The 15,052-nt window shown below is 45.9% G+C and overlaps 7 protein-coding genes across 7 annotated transcripts; 6 read left to right on the top strand and 1 right to left on the bottom strand.

Moving 5' to 3' along the window:
- The first annotated feature begins 210 nt into the window (after positions 1–210).
- On the top strand, positions 211–1,890 carry BABINDRAFT_160927 (zinc-binding alcohol dehydrogenase family protein). Its single transcript, XM_019128542.1, has one exon. It carries the CDS (start codon positions 546–548, stop codon positions 1,650–1,652), a length of 1,107 nt encoding a protein of 368 aa, XP_018986020.1. The 5' UTR covers positions 211–545; the 3' UTR covers positions 1,653–1,890.
- On the bottom strand, positions 1,887–6,483 carry BABINDRAFT_160926 (tRNA (guanosine(18)-2'-O)-methyltransferase). The gene has a single exon (XM_019128541.1). The coding sequence runs from the start codon at positions 6,460–6,462 to the stop codon at positions 2,125–2,127; it is 4,338 nt and encodes a 1,445-aa protein (XP_018986019.1). The 5' UTR covers positions 6,463–6,483; the 3' UTR covers positions 1,887–2,124.
- Positions 6,484–6,700: 217 nt separating this feature from the next.
- Positions 6,701–7,861, top strand: BABINDRAFT_7394 (uncharacterized protein; the record flags this gene model as incomplete). Its single annotated transcript, XM_019132620.1, has 2 exons — positions 6,701–6,863; positions 6,909–7,861. The coding sequence occupies 2 exons, from the start codon at positions 6,701–6,703 to the stop codon at positions 7,859–7,861; spliced, it is 1,116 nt and encodes a 371-aa protein (XP_018986018.1).
- A 1,031-nt stretch (positions 7,862–8,892) lies between these two features.
- BABINDRAFT_160924 (uncharacterized protein) lies at positions 8,893–9,570 on the top strand. The gene has a single exon (XM_019128540.1). It carries the CDS (start codon positions 9,173–9,175, stop codon positions 9,389–9,391), a length of 219 nt encoding a protein of 72 aa, XP_018986017.1. The 5' UTR covers positions 8,893–9,172; the 3' UTR covers positions 9,392–9,570.
- Positions 9,571–10,128: 558 nt separating this feature from the next.
- On the top strand, positions 10,129–11,547 carry BABINDRAFT_160923 (uncharacterized protein). The gene has a single exon (XM_019128539.1). It carries the CDS (start codon positions 10,166–10,168, stop codon positions 11,390–11,392), a length of 1,227 nt encoding a protein of 408 aa, XP_018986016.1. The 5' UTR covers positions 10,129–10,165; the 3' UTR covers positions 11,393–11,547.
- A 542-nt stretch (positions 11,548–12,089) lies between these two features.
- On the top strand, positions 12,090–13,740 carry BABINDRAFT_160922 (uncharacterized protein). Its single transcript, XM_019128538.1, has one exon. It carries the CDS (start codon positions 12,211–12,213, stop codon positions 13,516–13,518), a length of 1,308 nt encoding a protein of 435 aa, XP_018986015.1. The 5' UTR covers positions 12,090–12,210; the 3' UTR covers positions 13,519–13,740.
- A 513-nt stretch (positions 13,741–14,253) lies between these two features.
- BABINDRAFT_166286 (RNA-binding signal recognition particle subunit) lies at positions 14,254–14,769 on the top strand (the record flags this gene model as incomplete). Its single annotated transcript, XM_019130416.1, has 2 exons — positions 14,254–14,277; positions 14,443–14,769. 2 exons carry the CDS (start codon positions 14,254–14,256, stop codon positions 14,767–14,769), a joined length of 351 nt encoding a protein of 116 aa, XP_018986014.1.
- Between the last annotated feature and the right edge of the window lie 283 nt (positions 14,770–15,052).

Genomic DNA, 15,052 nt, shown 5'->3' with positions numbered 1-15,052 from the left:
TAAGGAAGCTCGGATTCTATTTTTAAGTGGAAGCATACCTTGAAATCAATAAGAACCGCGTTAAAGGCTTAATCGCCAAGAATACTATATCACCTTGACATAGTACAACCACCGATAACTCCAGACTATTACATAATGGTGGGTACCCGCACTTTCCTATCATATGTTTATATATAAAGTAGCCTAGTTTAGTTTGAAGAGACTATTATTGCTAGATATACCATAAGAAATATCCAACAGATTAAACAGATATTTGATCAAATACAGGGAGTTACAGGGGTAAGTAATAATAACTTTAATATCTGTAATACCCAAAAATATGATAAATCCCTATACTCCTCATTCAGTAACGGTTAGGGCGAATATTAACATCAGGGTGGCGTCAGTTGTGGCAAATTCCCCCAAAGCTCCCGATGTGGCTTATACATGTAAGACACTTTACGTAACCATCAATTAGCCAGTTTTACGCTGCATTTGGATATTTCTCAACCATTATCCATTGACTCCCTACTGTTGGCCCATTGCCTCACACTTTCTATATCACAATGAGTCTTCCAACCACATACAGAGCCGCCACCATCAGCGGCGATAAGATTGCCGTAAGCGCCGTTCCAATGCCTAGCTACGATTCCAACAGCTTGGTGGTCAGGGTTAGGGCTGCCGCCGGCAATCCAACGGATTGGAAGCATATTACTTTCGGTTTGGGTCCACAGGGCTCCATCGTAGGCTGCGATGTCGCGGGTGAGGTTGTGGCACTCGGGGCCAATGCTGCCCGGAGCTTCAAGCTTGGAGATGCGGTCTTCTCTGCCATCCACGGCAGTTCTGTGTTGCACCCAGAAAATGGCGGGTTTGCGGAGTACGTAATCATCGACTACAAGCTAGCTTTGAGGCTCGATGGGTTGCATGTGGCTGGTGCTGATGTACCATTCGGCAAGATTGAAACGTTTGAAGGCGCAGCCTCCGTGAACGTGTCTCTTTTTACCGCTGGCGTGGCGTTGACCAACCATTTGAGCAAGGGGATCCCAGCAGAGTTGGGAAATAAAACCATCGACTCTCCTTTATTGATTTGGGGCGGTGCTACTGGCGTGGGGCAGATGTTGATCCAGATTGCAAAGATCTTTGGTTCCTACGAGTCCATCATTGTTGTTGCCTCGCAGAAGCATGATCAGCATTTAAAGAACCTCGGGGCGGACATTGTAATCGACTACCATGACAACGATTGTATCGAGCAGGTTAAGGCATACGCTAAGGACTCTATTGCCTACGCTGTTGACTGTGTTTCCGAAGGAGATTCGAACGGCATGGTTAACATGGCTGTCTCTGACACCAGACCCTCTATAGTTGTGAGTTTGGCTGGCAGACCGCTCCTTACGCCGGAAGAAGTCAAGCCGAACGTGACCTTTGACATGGTGCTCTTATACCAGATTTCGGGATTGGAGCTTCCAATGGGGGGCCATATCTTCCCCGCCAGCCCAGAAACTAGAGAAGCCGGCATCAACTTTGTCAGATGGGTTGAGCCATACTTGGCCAGAGGCGATATCAAGCACATCCCAGTAAAATACGTTCCTGGCGGTTTGGATGCGGTCCACGGTTTGTTGGATGATATTAAGAACGGTAAAGTTTCCGGTGAGAAGTTAGTTATCGATATCTAGTATGGAATTCAAGGTACTTAATAATGCTTAGGATGCGTTACTCGTGGAACGATGATTAAACATGCACTTGCAGGGGACCGAGAACTTTTATTCTATATAAACAAATTTGTGTAAAGGTGAATGGGTTAAGTGGGTTTTAGAGTACCTAAGCAAATTTTGGTGAAGGGGAAAAAAGATGGAAGGAGCTTTATTCCTCTATAGTGAATGCGACAATATTAAATAAATGTATTCATTCGTGAAAGGAGAAAATAAACAGAGCTATAACCAATTATGAGGATCTAGAATTAAAACGGATCTGTAACTACCGTAGAAATATAGTCCAATACTTAGCTATGACTCTACGTTCCAATGCAACCTTTTGATTGGCCTATATAACTTTTCGTGGTAACTATACCCAGGTGAGCTAATCATGCTTTTAGTTATTACATGGCGAACTCCTCATTATACAGCTCATAATCTAACAAGTCCAGCTTTAACAATGTTGCGAGGTATACGCATGCACAATGACGGCGGTGGCGGTCTGGATGTTCATGGACCTGATGACCCCAACCTGCTTGATCTCCACACAGAAGTCCAACTCAGCCAAGCAATCCCCTGGAATCCCCTCCCTTTCTCTCCCCAACAAGATCAATGATTTCTGCGGGAACTTCAAGTCGCTGTTCAACTGCACAGACTTGTCAGTCTGCTCCAATCCGATCAAGGTGTAGCCTTCCTTCTTTTTCGTCTTCATGAAGGAAATGATGTCTTTGGCCTTGACTTCGGTCATTGGCATCCATTGGTCCGCAGTCACGGCGACGTTCTTGAACTGCGGATGCTTGGTAACCTTGTAGTCGTCCAAGGTCAATAAACCAGCACCCAAAACGTCGGACAAACGGCAGATACCACCCAAGTTAGGAGGCTTATCCACCAAAGAGGCTACAACAATCAAGTCACTTCTCTTGATGCTGCTGGAAACACGCTGCCCATCCGCGACACCGTCTACATTCATGATAGTGTTCCACGCACCACTCTTGGTCTGCATTGGTGACTGCTCGGTCCTGCTACCATCCTTTGTCGTAGCGGCTGGGTCAAGAGCGTTTTTGGCAACCTTCACCCAGTGGGCAGAGAGGTCTTTCCCAATACTGACCTTTAAAGATTTGCGCACACGCTCTTCTTTTAAATATCTCGCAAAAGCAGCCTCACCAATACTATCGACATCTCTATCAGAAACACGCAACAACACGCCGCCCGCGAGCCCTACTAAACTGAGATCGTCCTTAATGTTCCACAACAAAGCATCACCGCTTCTGAACTGGCCGAAAGCTTCCGAATGGATGGTGGAATCATACAAGCTGTGGACAATGGTGAGAAGGTGATCATCAATCTTCAACCCCTTGGAGGTGATCTCTGGATGGATAGAGCACATTAAGGACAAAGAAAAGTGTCTAATCAACGCCTTATTAGTGCTGCACAACGGCAACACAACTCGGTGCAAGAACTCAGACATGAATGCAGTTTCTTGGTCTAAAGACAACTGCTGGCCCATCATGAACAAGATGCGCTCGTAGGAAATGATTAGGGTTGGCTGCGGAGTGATGCTGTCGTTGGATAAATTGTGCAAGATCTTCTGGGCCTCCTTGGAGTATCCGCAAACTTCGTCGGTTTTCAAGAACTGCGAGGCAATGATCCATTCCAAGTAGATACGAGCCAAAGGCGATGGTTCCTTCTGCAACGCGTCGAGGAACTTAGTGGCATTAACTAGTCCAGCATCTTCAATGTTTCTCAACACAAGTAACAAGATCGAGTACAACTGGATTCTCTTGATTTCCTCTCCTCCGTCTGTGCGCTTGACGGGAGCAATCATGTCAAACAGACCACTGAAAATATAGTGGTAAATTTGCAAAGACATCCGTGAGCCTTGCTCTAACGAACTCAACATAGCAAGGATGTTTATCCGGGTAGCAATTTCCTCATCACCATACATGGATTCGTAAAGCCTAGTTTTGGGCTTCACGAGGACGTCGTAGGCGTCACCAATAACGATTTCTAACTTGAAAACGTTGAGAGAAAGTTGCTGAAGAATGTATGAGTCAACTATAACGTAACCAATCCACTCACTCCCATCAAACTCAACTGGGTTTGATAACAGGTAGTGCAAGAGTTGTTTGGTCAACGTTGGCAACAAAGACCTTCTCGCATATGACTTTTCTATGAGGGTCTGTGAAATATTCAATAAGGTGGTGGCAATTTCCGGGTTACGAGAGGCAAAGTGCATGTTTTTGACGGAGAACACAGTCTTGATGAACAACAAGTGCAAGTCTTTTTGGGTTAAGACCAATCTCTCAACCAATAAATTATCCCACATCCCACTCATCAAAATGATCGTTCTAGAGGCTTCAGTCGCTGTGTAGATATTACTACGCGAGAGCTTTTCCACAAGCGAACAGATCATCAAGTTACTTTGATAATCGTTGACTTTGTTCAGATTGTGTTCAAGTATGTCGAGAATAAGCTTGGGTGGAGTTTCGGAAGTGATGTTAGCCAAGAGTAACCTATAGTAGCCACTCAAAAAGGAGTCTTTGACTTTGTAGAAGTCCTTCTTGTAGTTTATACCGCCACAGTTCAACAACACAGGCACCTGCAACTCATTAAACGCAACCAAAACATCCATAGTGATGAAGGAAACCAAGGTGTGATCAAAATATTGAGTGCATGCGGCGAAGAACTGCAATTTGGCATCGACAAGTCTAAGGGAAGCTTCGTCAGGGCTGGACTTGTTCTTTAAATCAGACAAGAGCGAGTTCCAAACCGCCTGTAAACCAGCGGTAGTCAAGTATGATCTCAACACCTTCAAACGGTCCTGAACATTGGCCAATCTGGTATAGACCGAGAGAGTCTTTTCAGCGGAACCCAAAAACTCGTTTCTAAGTAATGGCTGGAGAACATAGTTAGCATAGTCCTCGAGGAATGGCGTAATTACCGCTTCGTCGCAGGAACTAACCATCAACTCCGAGACAACCAACTCATAGGTATTCCAGGTCTTCATTGCGGCATAGTCCAATGGGTAGCCTAAGTAGGTTGCAAAGGTAACAAAGAGCACGGTGCCCTCCACCTCCAACGTGGTGGCGTGCGCGAGGGCCCGATTAAAATCTTCGGCAGTGAAAGTTGACACTAAACATGATACCAATCTTTCCTTATTCGCATGGATCAAGCTATACCCGTTGGCCAAGCTCTTGGCATTGTTGAACTGGACAAACTTGGTGACAATCTCCCAGAACCGAAGCAACGACGAGTCCTTCTGGTAGAATAATGTTTCCAATGTGGTGATCTGCAACATTGACTCAATCACCTGGGACTCGGCTGACACCTCGTACAACTTCAAGCACCTCTCAAGGTGGGAGGCGGTCAATATTGGTCTGTTTAACGCGTGCAAGCTTTGTACAATGCCTTGGGTCATGTAGGCTCTAGTCGGGTCGTAGGCTTCTCTGGCACCAGCCAACACCTCCAAAAGAATATCCAAGATGCGGCTGATATCCTGCTCATCGGTGAGGTGCACTACCAAGTTCTCGATAAACTCGGCAAAGAGCACCCCATACTCACACTCAAGGGTGTCCTGTGTGGTGGTGACCTTGAAGTGATGAGCCAACATCATGTAAGGCAAAAAAACTTCCCTCAACAATCGCAAATTGGTTTCGCATTGGTTTTTGCCCAAGAACCCTAAGTTATGTTTGGGGATAGTCAACAACACGGACAACCCGAACTTCCTGACAGACTCCATGGTAGCCTTGAAGGCAGTACTGAGCAATACTACGCCCCAGGAGCTGCTAATTTCTGAGTCTTGTGAGGAGATAATCTCGATGATCTCACTCTGGGCGGCCTGCGACTGGTGCAAAGACGTGTCGATGGCCATGACCTCATACAACGTTGTGTATCTCGACCACTGAGTTAATTTGCGCTCGCATGCCGGCTCGTCCAGCACTTTCCACACGAGCAAGTCGTTTGCAATGTCAGTGTTGATGGCCTTGACGGACAACTGTAAGATCGACAAGGCAAACTTGCGGTGTTCGTGGTGGGAGGCGATTAATCCGGCCTGGATCCTCGCCCAGTAGGATTCCTGGGTGAGTAAGTTCTGAAAAAATGTGTTGTTTATCAAATCACCAGCGGAGAGTGATAAGTAGCGCAACCAGAGCACGTAGGAGTGATGTTGATGGTATTTGAGGTCCGAGTCTCGGAGTGCAAAAACCACGTCCCAGATGAATTCCTCGTTTCCCGCAACCATAATCTGCGCTATTCTCCATCTCAAAATCTGGGAGGCAGTGGTGGAAATCGTGGAATCTGCCACACACATATAGAAGCACAAGAGCTTATCGAGTCTGCTGTCGGCTTGCAAATCAGTGTTGTTCATGAACAACTTTTCCAAGAAATGCAAATACGACAAGACATGTTCATCAGAGACCTCCCCGCCCTCAAAGTCACCAGTGATGGCGTACTTTTGCGAAATTGTTGCAAAGTTACTCAAGAACTTAGACGAAAAAGACTCCTGGATGTACTTCACCAATACGCCGTCGACGATGTGGGTCAACATGTCTTGTGATAATCGGGGAATTTTGGTACAGGCCCTGAGAATCGACGCAACATCGTTTTTAGAGGTGACCTGCGCGAGACAGAAACGGTAGACGGCTGGGTAGACGCCAGCGACGATGTCAGCTTCGAGGGAGTCAATCATGTCACACAACGTGGCGAGCTGATTGGTATCGGCAAGGGACTGGGCCACCTGTTTACGTCCCGCATGGCCCAAGTGCTGCGCAATCGCACTAATGGAGTTGGACATTGGAATGATGTTTACGGAGAGACAAAAGTGAGAGCAGAACGGAAATATTCAGTTAAGTTAACGCCTAACTATCCTGCATATGCCCGAGATTGAAAACTTTTTTATCGGTGCAGGATGAGCTACGAAAGTGTAAATTATCCGAGTCACGTGCACCAACCAAAAGTGCCCTAGCTTACAGGTGGATGTATTTCATGGAGACATGCAACTAATTGATGGCTTCCAAACCGAGTCCCAACTAATGTATATATACAGGTCTTCAGCTCTTTCTGGGATATATGGCACATCGTGTGTGGTCAGGCGATTTGTCCAATTCGGCGTGGCGGATGCCACACAGGGCAACAACGTTTCAGAGCCAATCAACACTTTACCGACATCCACTGGAAACGGCCCTTTTGCCGAGAGTAAGTACTCTTCCAGGGTCTTTTCAGCAGATACTAACTCAACAGTGCCCAAATTCAGCGCTCTCGGCCTGCCAGCCTCGTTGTTGAGCGTCCTGCTTCCGGCTTCGGGGATCTTGAACACCCGCTGTGGGTCAATCATTGCGGCCAACGGTGATTTATCCCAGTTGACATCAGAAGTGGTCGTGCACGACTGGAAAAGAAACCCGTTTTTGTACCAGCGGGTTACCGCCTCTGAGCAACCAATGTCGTTGTTGGTTGCTCCCTTGATCAGCGGGGCCTCCTTTGCCACCATACACGTCAAGAACCAAACCTGGGTGGTGAACAATAAAGACAGCATCATCGCCTGGAGCGGTTCGAGCTTGGAGTTGTCCAGCGCAAACTTGCGGACCTTGGTCTCTGGTAAGAACTTATCCAACTTCACATCCATCTCTACAAGCGGCCAGGGAACTTTGGCTGTGAGTGGACAGGGCCAATTATTTACCATGAACTTAAAGAGCGGGGAATCGATGCTCATCAACCCGGGCAGTGTGATCGCTCACACAGTAGAAGCGCAAGAGGAAGCTAGCCGCATCGTCTTCCATAGACTAAAGAGCCAGAAGTTCTCCTTCTTGATACCGGAGTTTTCTGCCGTCGACAAGTATGTGATCAGAGCGAAGGAGTTTTTTACAGAGTTTTTGGCTAAAATCCAAGAGCCTACCAAGGACGAGCCAACCATGGTCGAAGCTATCGGAAGCCCAACCCCGGCACAATTGGAGGAAAAGCACAAGGCCGATGAGTTGCTCATCAGATCCAGTGAGCACACCACCGTCACGGGCTCTTTGTTCGACAAGACAAAGGAAATGCTCAAGAGGTCGTACAACAACTTCACGAAAGCCGAGATCTACTACGAGGTTAACGGACCGGTGACTTTACTAGTGCAAAACAATGTTTCGTTTGCCAAGGAAAACTTCAGCAAGCAGGAGTTGACTAGAGTTTATGAAACCATCCGGGAAAAATAAGTGCATACGCGACTCTGGGCTACATCTGGAAATGGATGTAAAAAGTGCATACTAAAATAAGTGTAGAGGTGGGGGGTATAACTGTAGGTCCAGTGGTACTACGTTTCATGAATCTATTTTACAAACTGGGGGAGCTTGTTCATCTGAAACGGGCAATCTGTTTTCGGTTGTAAGAAACGGTATACCCATAGTGTTCATGATACGACAACTGTAAGGCCCCGGACCGCATTCACCTACTGTTAAGACCATGTTACACATAATTTGAAATTTCCACGGGTGTATGCTCCAGTGCCTATCAAGCCTAAGATTTGCTAAGGTTTAGGGCTAATCCCTTTCTTGCGAAATCCGGGGATAAGGGTGGGCCTGGAGCTGCATATGACAGCTTGCATAGTACCGCCTGGCATAATAAAACGAGGGGCACAGTTTGGCTCTGCACCCCCAAGTGATCCGTAGAGCAGGGCAGCCTGAAATGTCAGACGACACATAGAAACACCAAATCCGGGGAGGTGACTCATTATGCGGTACCGGAGTCTACACCACCGGTACCGGCAAAACCTTATTTAGTTCTACTGTTACACCCACAAGATACGATCATCACTCCTTTATGGGCCCTGGTATGCCGTCAGAGAAGAGCTCTGTGCAAACACCGAATTAGGGATATCCATACAAGGTTTTGGAAGCGTGGTATCGATAATGATATCTCGGCGAAAGTTTCAATTATGCGGGCTGTGATCTTGTCTAATGAGATATGAAATCAAATATTCCCAACCCGGGATATCTAAAGAGTTAATCATCTCTGCCTATAATTTTGGCCACAAGGGGTGAAATTAGCATTTCTAACGGCTGGTGGTTGGAGCGCAGCTTATCGAGGTAGCAAGATTGTGTTGAATTCCGAACGTCCGTAGGTGAATTATGGAAGCATGCGTGCGCCTCCTTATCCCACGTTGTAAGCGAATTAATTAATTTCGCTTTTTCTGCGTTGATCCGAAGCAGCAGGACTATCATATGGGAAAATGCACCCACTATTGACTCACTCCCAAAAATCTAAACTTAGGACCGGGATAAGAATTTTTTACAGACAAAAGGTGAGCTGACGTACACATGCATATGGATAAGATAACAAAACAGACGGAATTGGGTACCCGTCTTGAAAATACACACAGAGGTTATACTGCGTGCCTGCTTTATAACAAAACTCCTATTGAGATGATGCAATTCTCTGAAAGAGTATAAAAAGTGACCGAGTCCCTTCTGATATTCCTAGATTCCTTTTTGCTATCATCACTCTCCCCACTCAACAAACATTATACAATGAACGCTTCCATCAACTTTTCACCATCTATTGCCTCTTCCACCGAAAGCTTTTCTAAGAAAATTACTTCACACAACCAAGACAACATCAATATTGATGCTGAAGAATGCTTGAGCGCCAACCCTCCCTCCAGAGAAGATGAATCTTCTGCTTCCTCCGAGGTCTGCATCTGGGAGTTGAGAAGAGAAGAAGACAGAGCCTACAGGGGTTACGATTAAGCGCTATTCTAGTGTATATTATACTCTTCGAAGTATAATCTTTGTATCTTCTTTTGCTATATAATTGCTTATCTGTTGGTTCAGGTCGGGGCCGGATGTCCCCCCTCGGTTGACGTATACATACGCCTTGTTTCTTTTCTGCTATTTCTGTAACATGGTTATTTTCAACAATAAATCTTTGTGTTCCAATAATAGAGTGGAGTAAATTTCAAGACTTTATCTCCATGCATTCAGTTTTGGAAAGATCTAGAACTCAGAATTATTGAATAGTCTACGTGTACTTTTAATCAGAACCAAAACTTCAAATCCTTTTGACACGTATTTTAAAGTCAAATGAGATCTTTCACCCTTAGTTGTTATCTTTATACCAATACGATTATCGGGAGTTCCCTCGGAGTTATTCACGAATATTAAACCTTAAAGATCAAGTCTCGTGAATTGGATGGGTAGTCAGGAGAGCGTATGTGCAGAATATGAATGCATTCACAGGTCTCAGGACAAGTGTTGGTTGAACAACAGAAAGCCCTTTTATACCTAGTTAACAAGTATATACAATCTTGTTAAACAGGGTTTGGAAATGTTTAACCAGTGCTTATTTTTCTGTTTAAGCAGTGCCAAATAGTTTAGTGGTGATCTCATCACGTGCATTAAGTCATACACGTGACGCAACGAATTTTCACTCGTCTTCACCATAAACCCCACAGTGATATCTACCTATCAAATATAACCATGGAGTAGCTTCAAAGACTGCCAGACTACCTTTGACCACCAGTAATGTTCATAACCCGAAACTTAAGCCCGTTTGTACGGGCTGTCTTCCGGGGCTTACCGAAAAAAACACCCGTGCGATACTACTCCATTCAAGATGTCGTACTCGAGGAATACGAAGAGCTCCATCCGTCGCTTATCAAACGTGCTAAAGACTTGGAGGTTGAATTATCCGAGCTTGAGAAAAAAATCTCAGGCGGGTTGAACTTTGACGTGAATATTTCCAAAAAGTTTTCCAAGCTCGCGTCGACGATTGAGATATACCAGAACTACGTGGACATGCTATCCAACGTCAAAGAGTTGAAGGATATTGTGAACGAGGCTAACCAGGACCCAGAAATGGAGGAAGAAGCCATTAATGAGCTTCTCACTGCAATTCCAGACCTTATTGCTGCCTCTGCCAAGTTGAGAACCAGATTATTACCGGAACACCCGTTCGCAGAAAAGGCTAGCATGCTCGAGTTCAGACCGGGTGTAGGGGGTTCCGAGGCGGCAATTTTCACCGAGGATCTCTTGAACATGTACCAGTCATATGCCCACCACAACAACTGGAAGTCCGAGCTCATCTCGCTTACTGAAGCACCTGGGGCTGGAATCACCGAGGCAGTGCTCACGATCAATGAGGCCGGCTCCTTCGACAGACTTCGCTTCGAATCGGGCGTGCACCGAGTGCAGAGAGTCCCAGACACCGAGAAACTGGGCAGAGTGCACACCTCCACCGCTGCGATTGTGGTGTTACCGCAGATGTCTGATGAGAGAGACTTGGACATCAAGGACATGATGGACACGCGTGAGTTCAAACCGGAAGATATCAAGATCGAGACAATGAGATCCCGAGGCAAAGGAGGACAACACGTCAACACCACTGACTCCGCTGTGAGACTAACTCACTATCCATCGGGGATTCTGGTCATGATGCAGACTGAGAGATCACAACACCGAAACAAGGCCCGTGCTTTTGAGATTCTACGCGCGCGGTTGGCAGAAAGGGAGCAGGCTGCGGCACTGGCTGCGGAAAAGAAGTTGCGAACGGACCAGGTCACCACCACCGACAGGTCTGACAAGATCAGAACCTATAACTACGTCCAGAACCGCATCACTGACCACCGGTGTGGGTTCTCGCTCTTTGACTTGCCCAACGTTATGAACGGAACCCGGTTGGACGAGATGATTGACGCCGTAGAGGCCAAGGAGACAGAAGATCGGTGTAATGCACTCACCAAGGAGATGTAATTGCTCCCGCTTTGGAACACTTGTATATAGAGAAAGAGCGGAGGGATTATGGATATTTATTTGACGTATTAATTTCACAGAAACTAAATGGATTGATACGGATATTTATTTTAATACATAGGATACTAAGAGAAGTCGTTACAGTTGGACTTTTTTTTTAAATAGGAATAGAGTCTACCCATTGTAATATACATAGCATGGTGGTTAGGAGATTAGAAAGAGAAACTAAGGATATACGCTCAGAAGAATTGGCTCAGAGTGACACTAGCTAGTGGTGACTACCGTCCCAAATTTCAAAAGCTACAGTGCATTTCCTTATAAATCTATATGACTATATAGTAAGAGATAAATAATTAAAATATAATACATATTTCTCTTAGCATTACGGGTTTACAGAGATACAATAAAATGAAATGAAGACCAATGATAACCATCAAAGACTGCATATTCAACAGATAAGGCTCTACTTATATTTGGCGGCATGGGATCGGGTCTAACATGTCTGCGACATCTTGTACTTCGAAAGGAAACACTACAGTCTTTGGAAATAAATTCTCGCGCATGCTTAAGACTTAGACTCGTACGGATTATATTCCATGCGTTTAACATAAAACTTATCTACATGACCCTACATCGCATCGTGCCTTATCCTGGCTTAAGTGCAGGAGTTTAGCAACATCAAGGAGCAAAATCGAACCACTTGCGACACTACTTAGCAATATCCATTCTATCCCCCGCCTACCCATCAACATCGATATTAGGCATCCAGTATACGTCTCAAAAATACTGTTTTTACTGATACCCCAACTGAAGATACAATGAGCAATGATGGCCTATGGACACACCTGACCAGGTCGAACGGCCAGCGATTGGGGAGCGAAATGCCCGGTAGCTTCCCCACCGACGAAGAGCAGGACATTTCTACCGAACGCTCTTACGTGACGTTTCCGAGCATGGATACTGAAACACAACAGGTCTGGAAGGACAATGCGGCGTACTACTTTCAGCTCTGCGTCATCTTTCCCCTCAATATGGTGCTACAGGTGGCTTCTCACCTGGTGATTGTGGTTGCGCGGTTGCCGTTGGTCCAGCGACTCCACTTGCTCAGCCAGCAGTCGTTCGGGAAGGCGAGCCCAGCAGACAAAGCGGGTAAGTTTATCCGCGAATTTGAGGAGCGATACTCACCGTTGGTTTCCTCCGGGGAGATGCCGCCATTTATGGAGTGCAGCTACACCCACGCGCTCTACACGGCTAAGAAACAGGCAAAGTTTCTCCTCATATGGTTACAGAATGACGATCATGATGACACCGCGCCGTTCATCATGGACTACTTGCTCAGCTCAGAGTTTGTCCGCTTGATTGAGGAGCATAAGATGCTCCTCTGGGGCGGCAACACGCTGGAAAGTGAAGCGTACCAGGTGTCAAATAATCTTCACGTGACCAAGTTTCCGGTAATGCTCTTACTGTGTCTTACCTCCGCCGTCACCGAGACCGCCAACGGCCCTGTATCTTCCACGCCCAAGTTGACCACGGTGCTCAAGCTGCAGGGCTTGCCTAAGCAGCCAGGAGAGTTTTTGTCTCTCCTTCGTGCTCGGATCGGTACTTACGAGCCAAATCTAGTCTCGATCCGTGGCGAATTACAGGAGGCAGAGGTGTCCAAGATGATTCGCTTACAGCAGGACGAGGCGTATCAGACGTCTTTGCGACAAGACAGAGAGAACGCCCAGCGGAGAGCAGTGGAACGGGAGAGACAGCTTCAGTTGGAGAAACAGGCCAAGGAGCGTGACAACTGGGTGAAGTGGAAGGCTATAACGTTACCAACTGAGCCAGCCGAGGGAGCACGGGTCGCTATTCGTTTGCCTAGCGGTCAGAAAGTCCTGCGCCGCTTCCTGGCGACGCAGCTGCTCGTGGAGATTTTCGATTTCGTAGAGGTGGCCAGAAACGGCCTCTTGGGGTATACGGGCCATTTTCGCGCCCCGGAACCTGGGTACCACCATGAGTTTACCTTCCGAGTATTTTCCGTGGTACCTAAGAAGGAGCTCTTGCCGAACCCAGTTATGACAGTGCAGGAGGAAGACACCGTGTGGCCGAACGGGAATTTAGTAGTGGAGGCGGAACAGGTTTAGTCCTTTGTATGGTTAACTGGCATTTTAGCCTTGTATATGAGTTTGTTATTGCCATTGTCGAGCAGGGACGTGCTGAACGTCTCAGAAACCTAACAGAGGAAAGAAAGGGAAAGATAATAAAAGTAATATGATAGTTTATGAGATATGGAATCGTTAAGTCGAGGTTTTGGGAAGGTGATGTATAGTTCTACAGTTATGTTTGATTGACAAGACTAGTTCCACGGGTTCTCCGTTAGGATTCAAAAAAAAAAAAAAAAGAAAAAAAAAAAAACATGAACTGCGATATATTCTACTGGATCAATCATCTAAATTTAATGTGTTCGAGAATGAGTCTCGATATTCTTGCAATTTTTCATCAAAGGTAAGTTGGAACGAGATCAAAACTTACGATATTGGATCTGTCCCTTAACGTTTCTAATTTGCACTTCTACAGCCTTAATAACTTTTCATGTGCAAAGAGAAAATATAAAATTTTGAGAATTTTAAATCACAGTTCAAGAAGCGAAATATTTGCCCATCTTTGGCCACATTTTCTGGCCTTACTAATTTTTGTGGCACAAATTTTAGCGTTTTCCCTTCCATGCACAGTCTTCGACGATTCAGCGAAAAGAAAAACTGGAGCATCAGCACAGGACACTCAGCGACTATGCAGATGAATGTTTCAAGACCCAACGAGGAAGGTTCGTTCCGTAGATATCGGTATATTCACAGATAATATCACATACATACCACCTGATGTCCAGAATAAGCAACGAAGAGGTATGTATCGCACCATTATCGATTACCTAACCGGTACTGGAAGTCGAGGATGGATCTGAATTGCCAACCTGTTGGAAGAGGCCTGTGTTTGATAGAAGGCAAATATCTTGCCACTCAATCCCCCAGGGCTCAAATAGTATTTACCCACAGATACTAACACTCTAGTTCTTGACCTCAGTCACCTCCCTTTTACAGCAGTCTGGCGGGAACTCATCCGTCTACTTCACCCAGAAGCGCTTGCTTCCATTCGATGAGGTGGAGGGCCAGCTGGTCTCTGCCGATTCTACATACTCCGTGTTGTTGAGAGCCACTGATGGTGGCTCAAAGAAGAGCAAGAACAGAAAGTTAAAGTTCTCCACTGTGATTGAGTCCGATAAGTTGGATTCCTTCTGGTCTGAATACGCTAATGTGTTGAAGAATGGAATGACCGGTTTGAAGAAGAAGGAGAAGAAGAAGAGTAAGAAGACCAAGAAGACTGGCGTGAGCAAGTAAGCCGATTTGCCGTGCAGAACACGAGAGTGTCTTAAGCTCCCATCCTATGTACAATAATATAAAAGTTTCCATTTCACAAGAGTTTTCCGCGTATCATATCCCTATGGCGCACAATTTGGATACATCTCGTTTATCCGTCACTGGAAGACCTCATGCTAAACTTGTACATATACCATATAAAAAGCCATGTTCAAATGCAAATCTATTTGTGCTAGGCCCTTTGTAGTTAGAATTCAGATTTATATCCAGATCTGTATGGCTCGCTTACATCTGGGAGTTGGCA

The sequence above is a fragment of the Babjeviella inositovora genome (genome assembly GCF_001661335.1).
Source record: "Babjeviella inositovora NRRL Y-12698 unplaced genomic scaffold BABINscaffold_4, whole genome shotgun sequence".
Lineage (NCBI taxonomy): Eukaryota > Fungi > Ascomycota > Pichiomycetes > Serinales > Babjeviella > Babjeviella inositovora.
This window is presented reverse-complemented; position numbering and strand designations above follow the sequence as displayed.

What these genes read in the sequence shown, in the direction of transcription:
- BABINDRAFT_160927 (XM_019128542.1), top strand. Translation starts at nt 546, where the DNA reads ATGAGTCTTCCAACCACATACAGAGCCGCCACCATCAGCGGCGATAAG.
- BABINDRAFT_160926 (XM_019128541.1), bottom strand. Translation starts at nt 6,462, where the DNA reads ATGTCCAACTCCATTAGTGCGATTGCGCAGCACTTGGGCCATGCGGGA.
- BABINDRAFT_160924 (XM_019128540.1), top strand. Translation starts at nt 9,173, where the DNA reads ATGAACGCTTCCATCAACTTTTCACCATCTATTGCCTCTTCCACCGAA.
- BABINDRAFT_160922 (XM_019128538.1), top strand. Translation starts at nt 12,211, where the DNA reads ATGAGCAATGATGGCCTATGGACACACCTGACCAGGTCGAACGGCCAG.
- BABINDRAFT_160923 (XM_019128539.1), top strand. Translation starts at nt 10,166, where the DNA reads ATGTTCATAACCCGAAACTTAAGCCCGTTTGTACGGGCTGTCTTCCGG.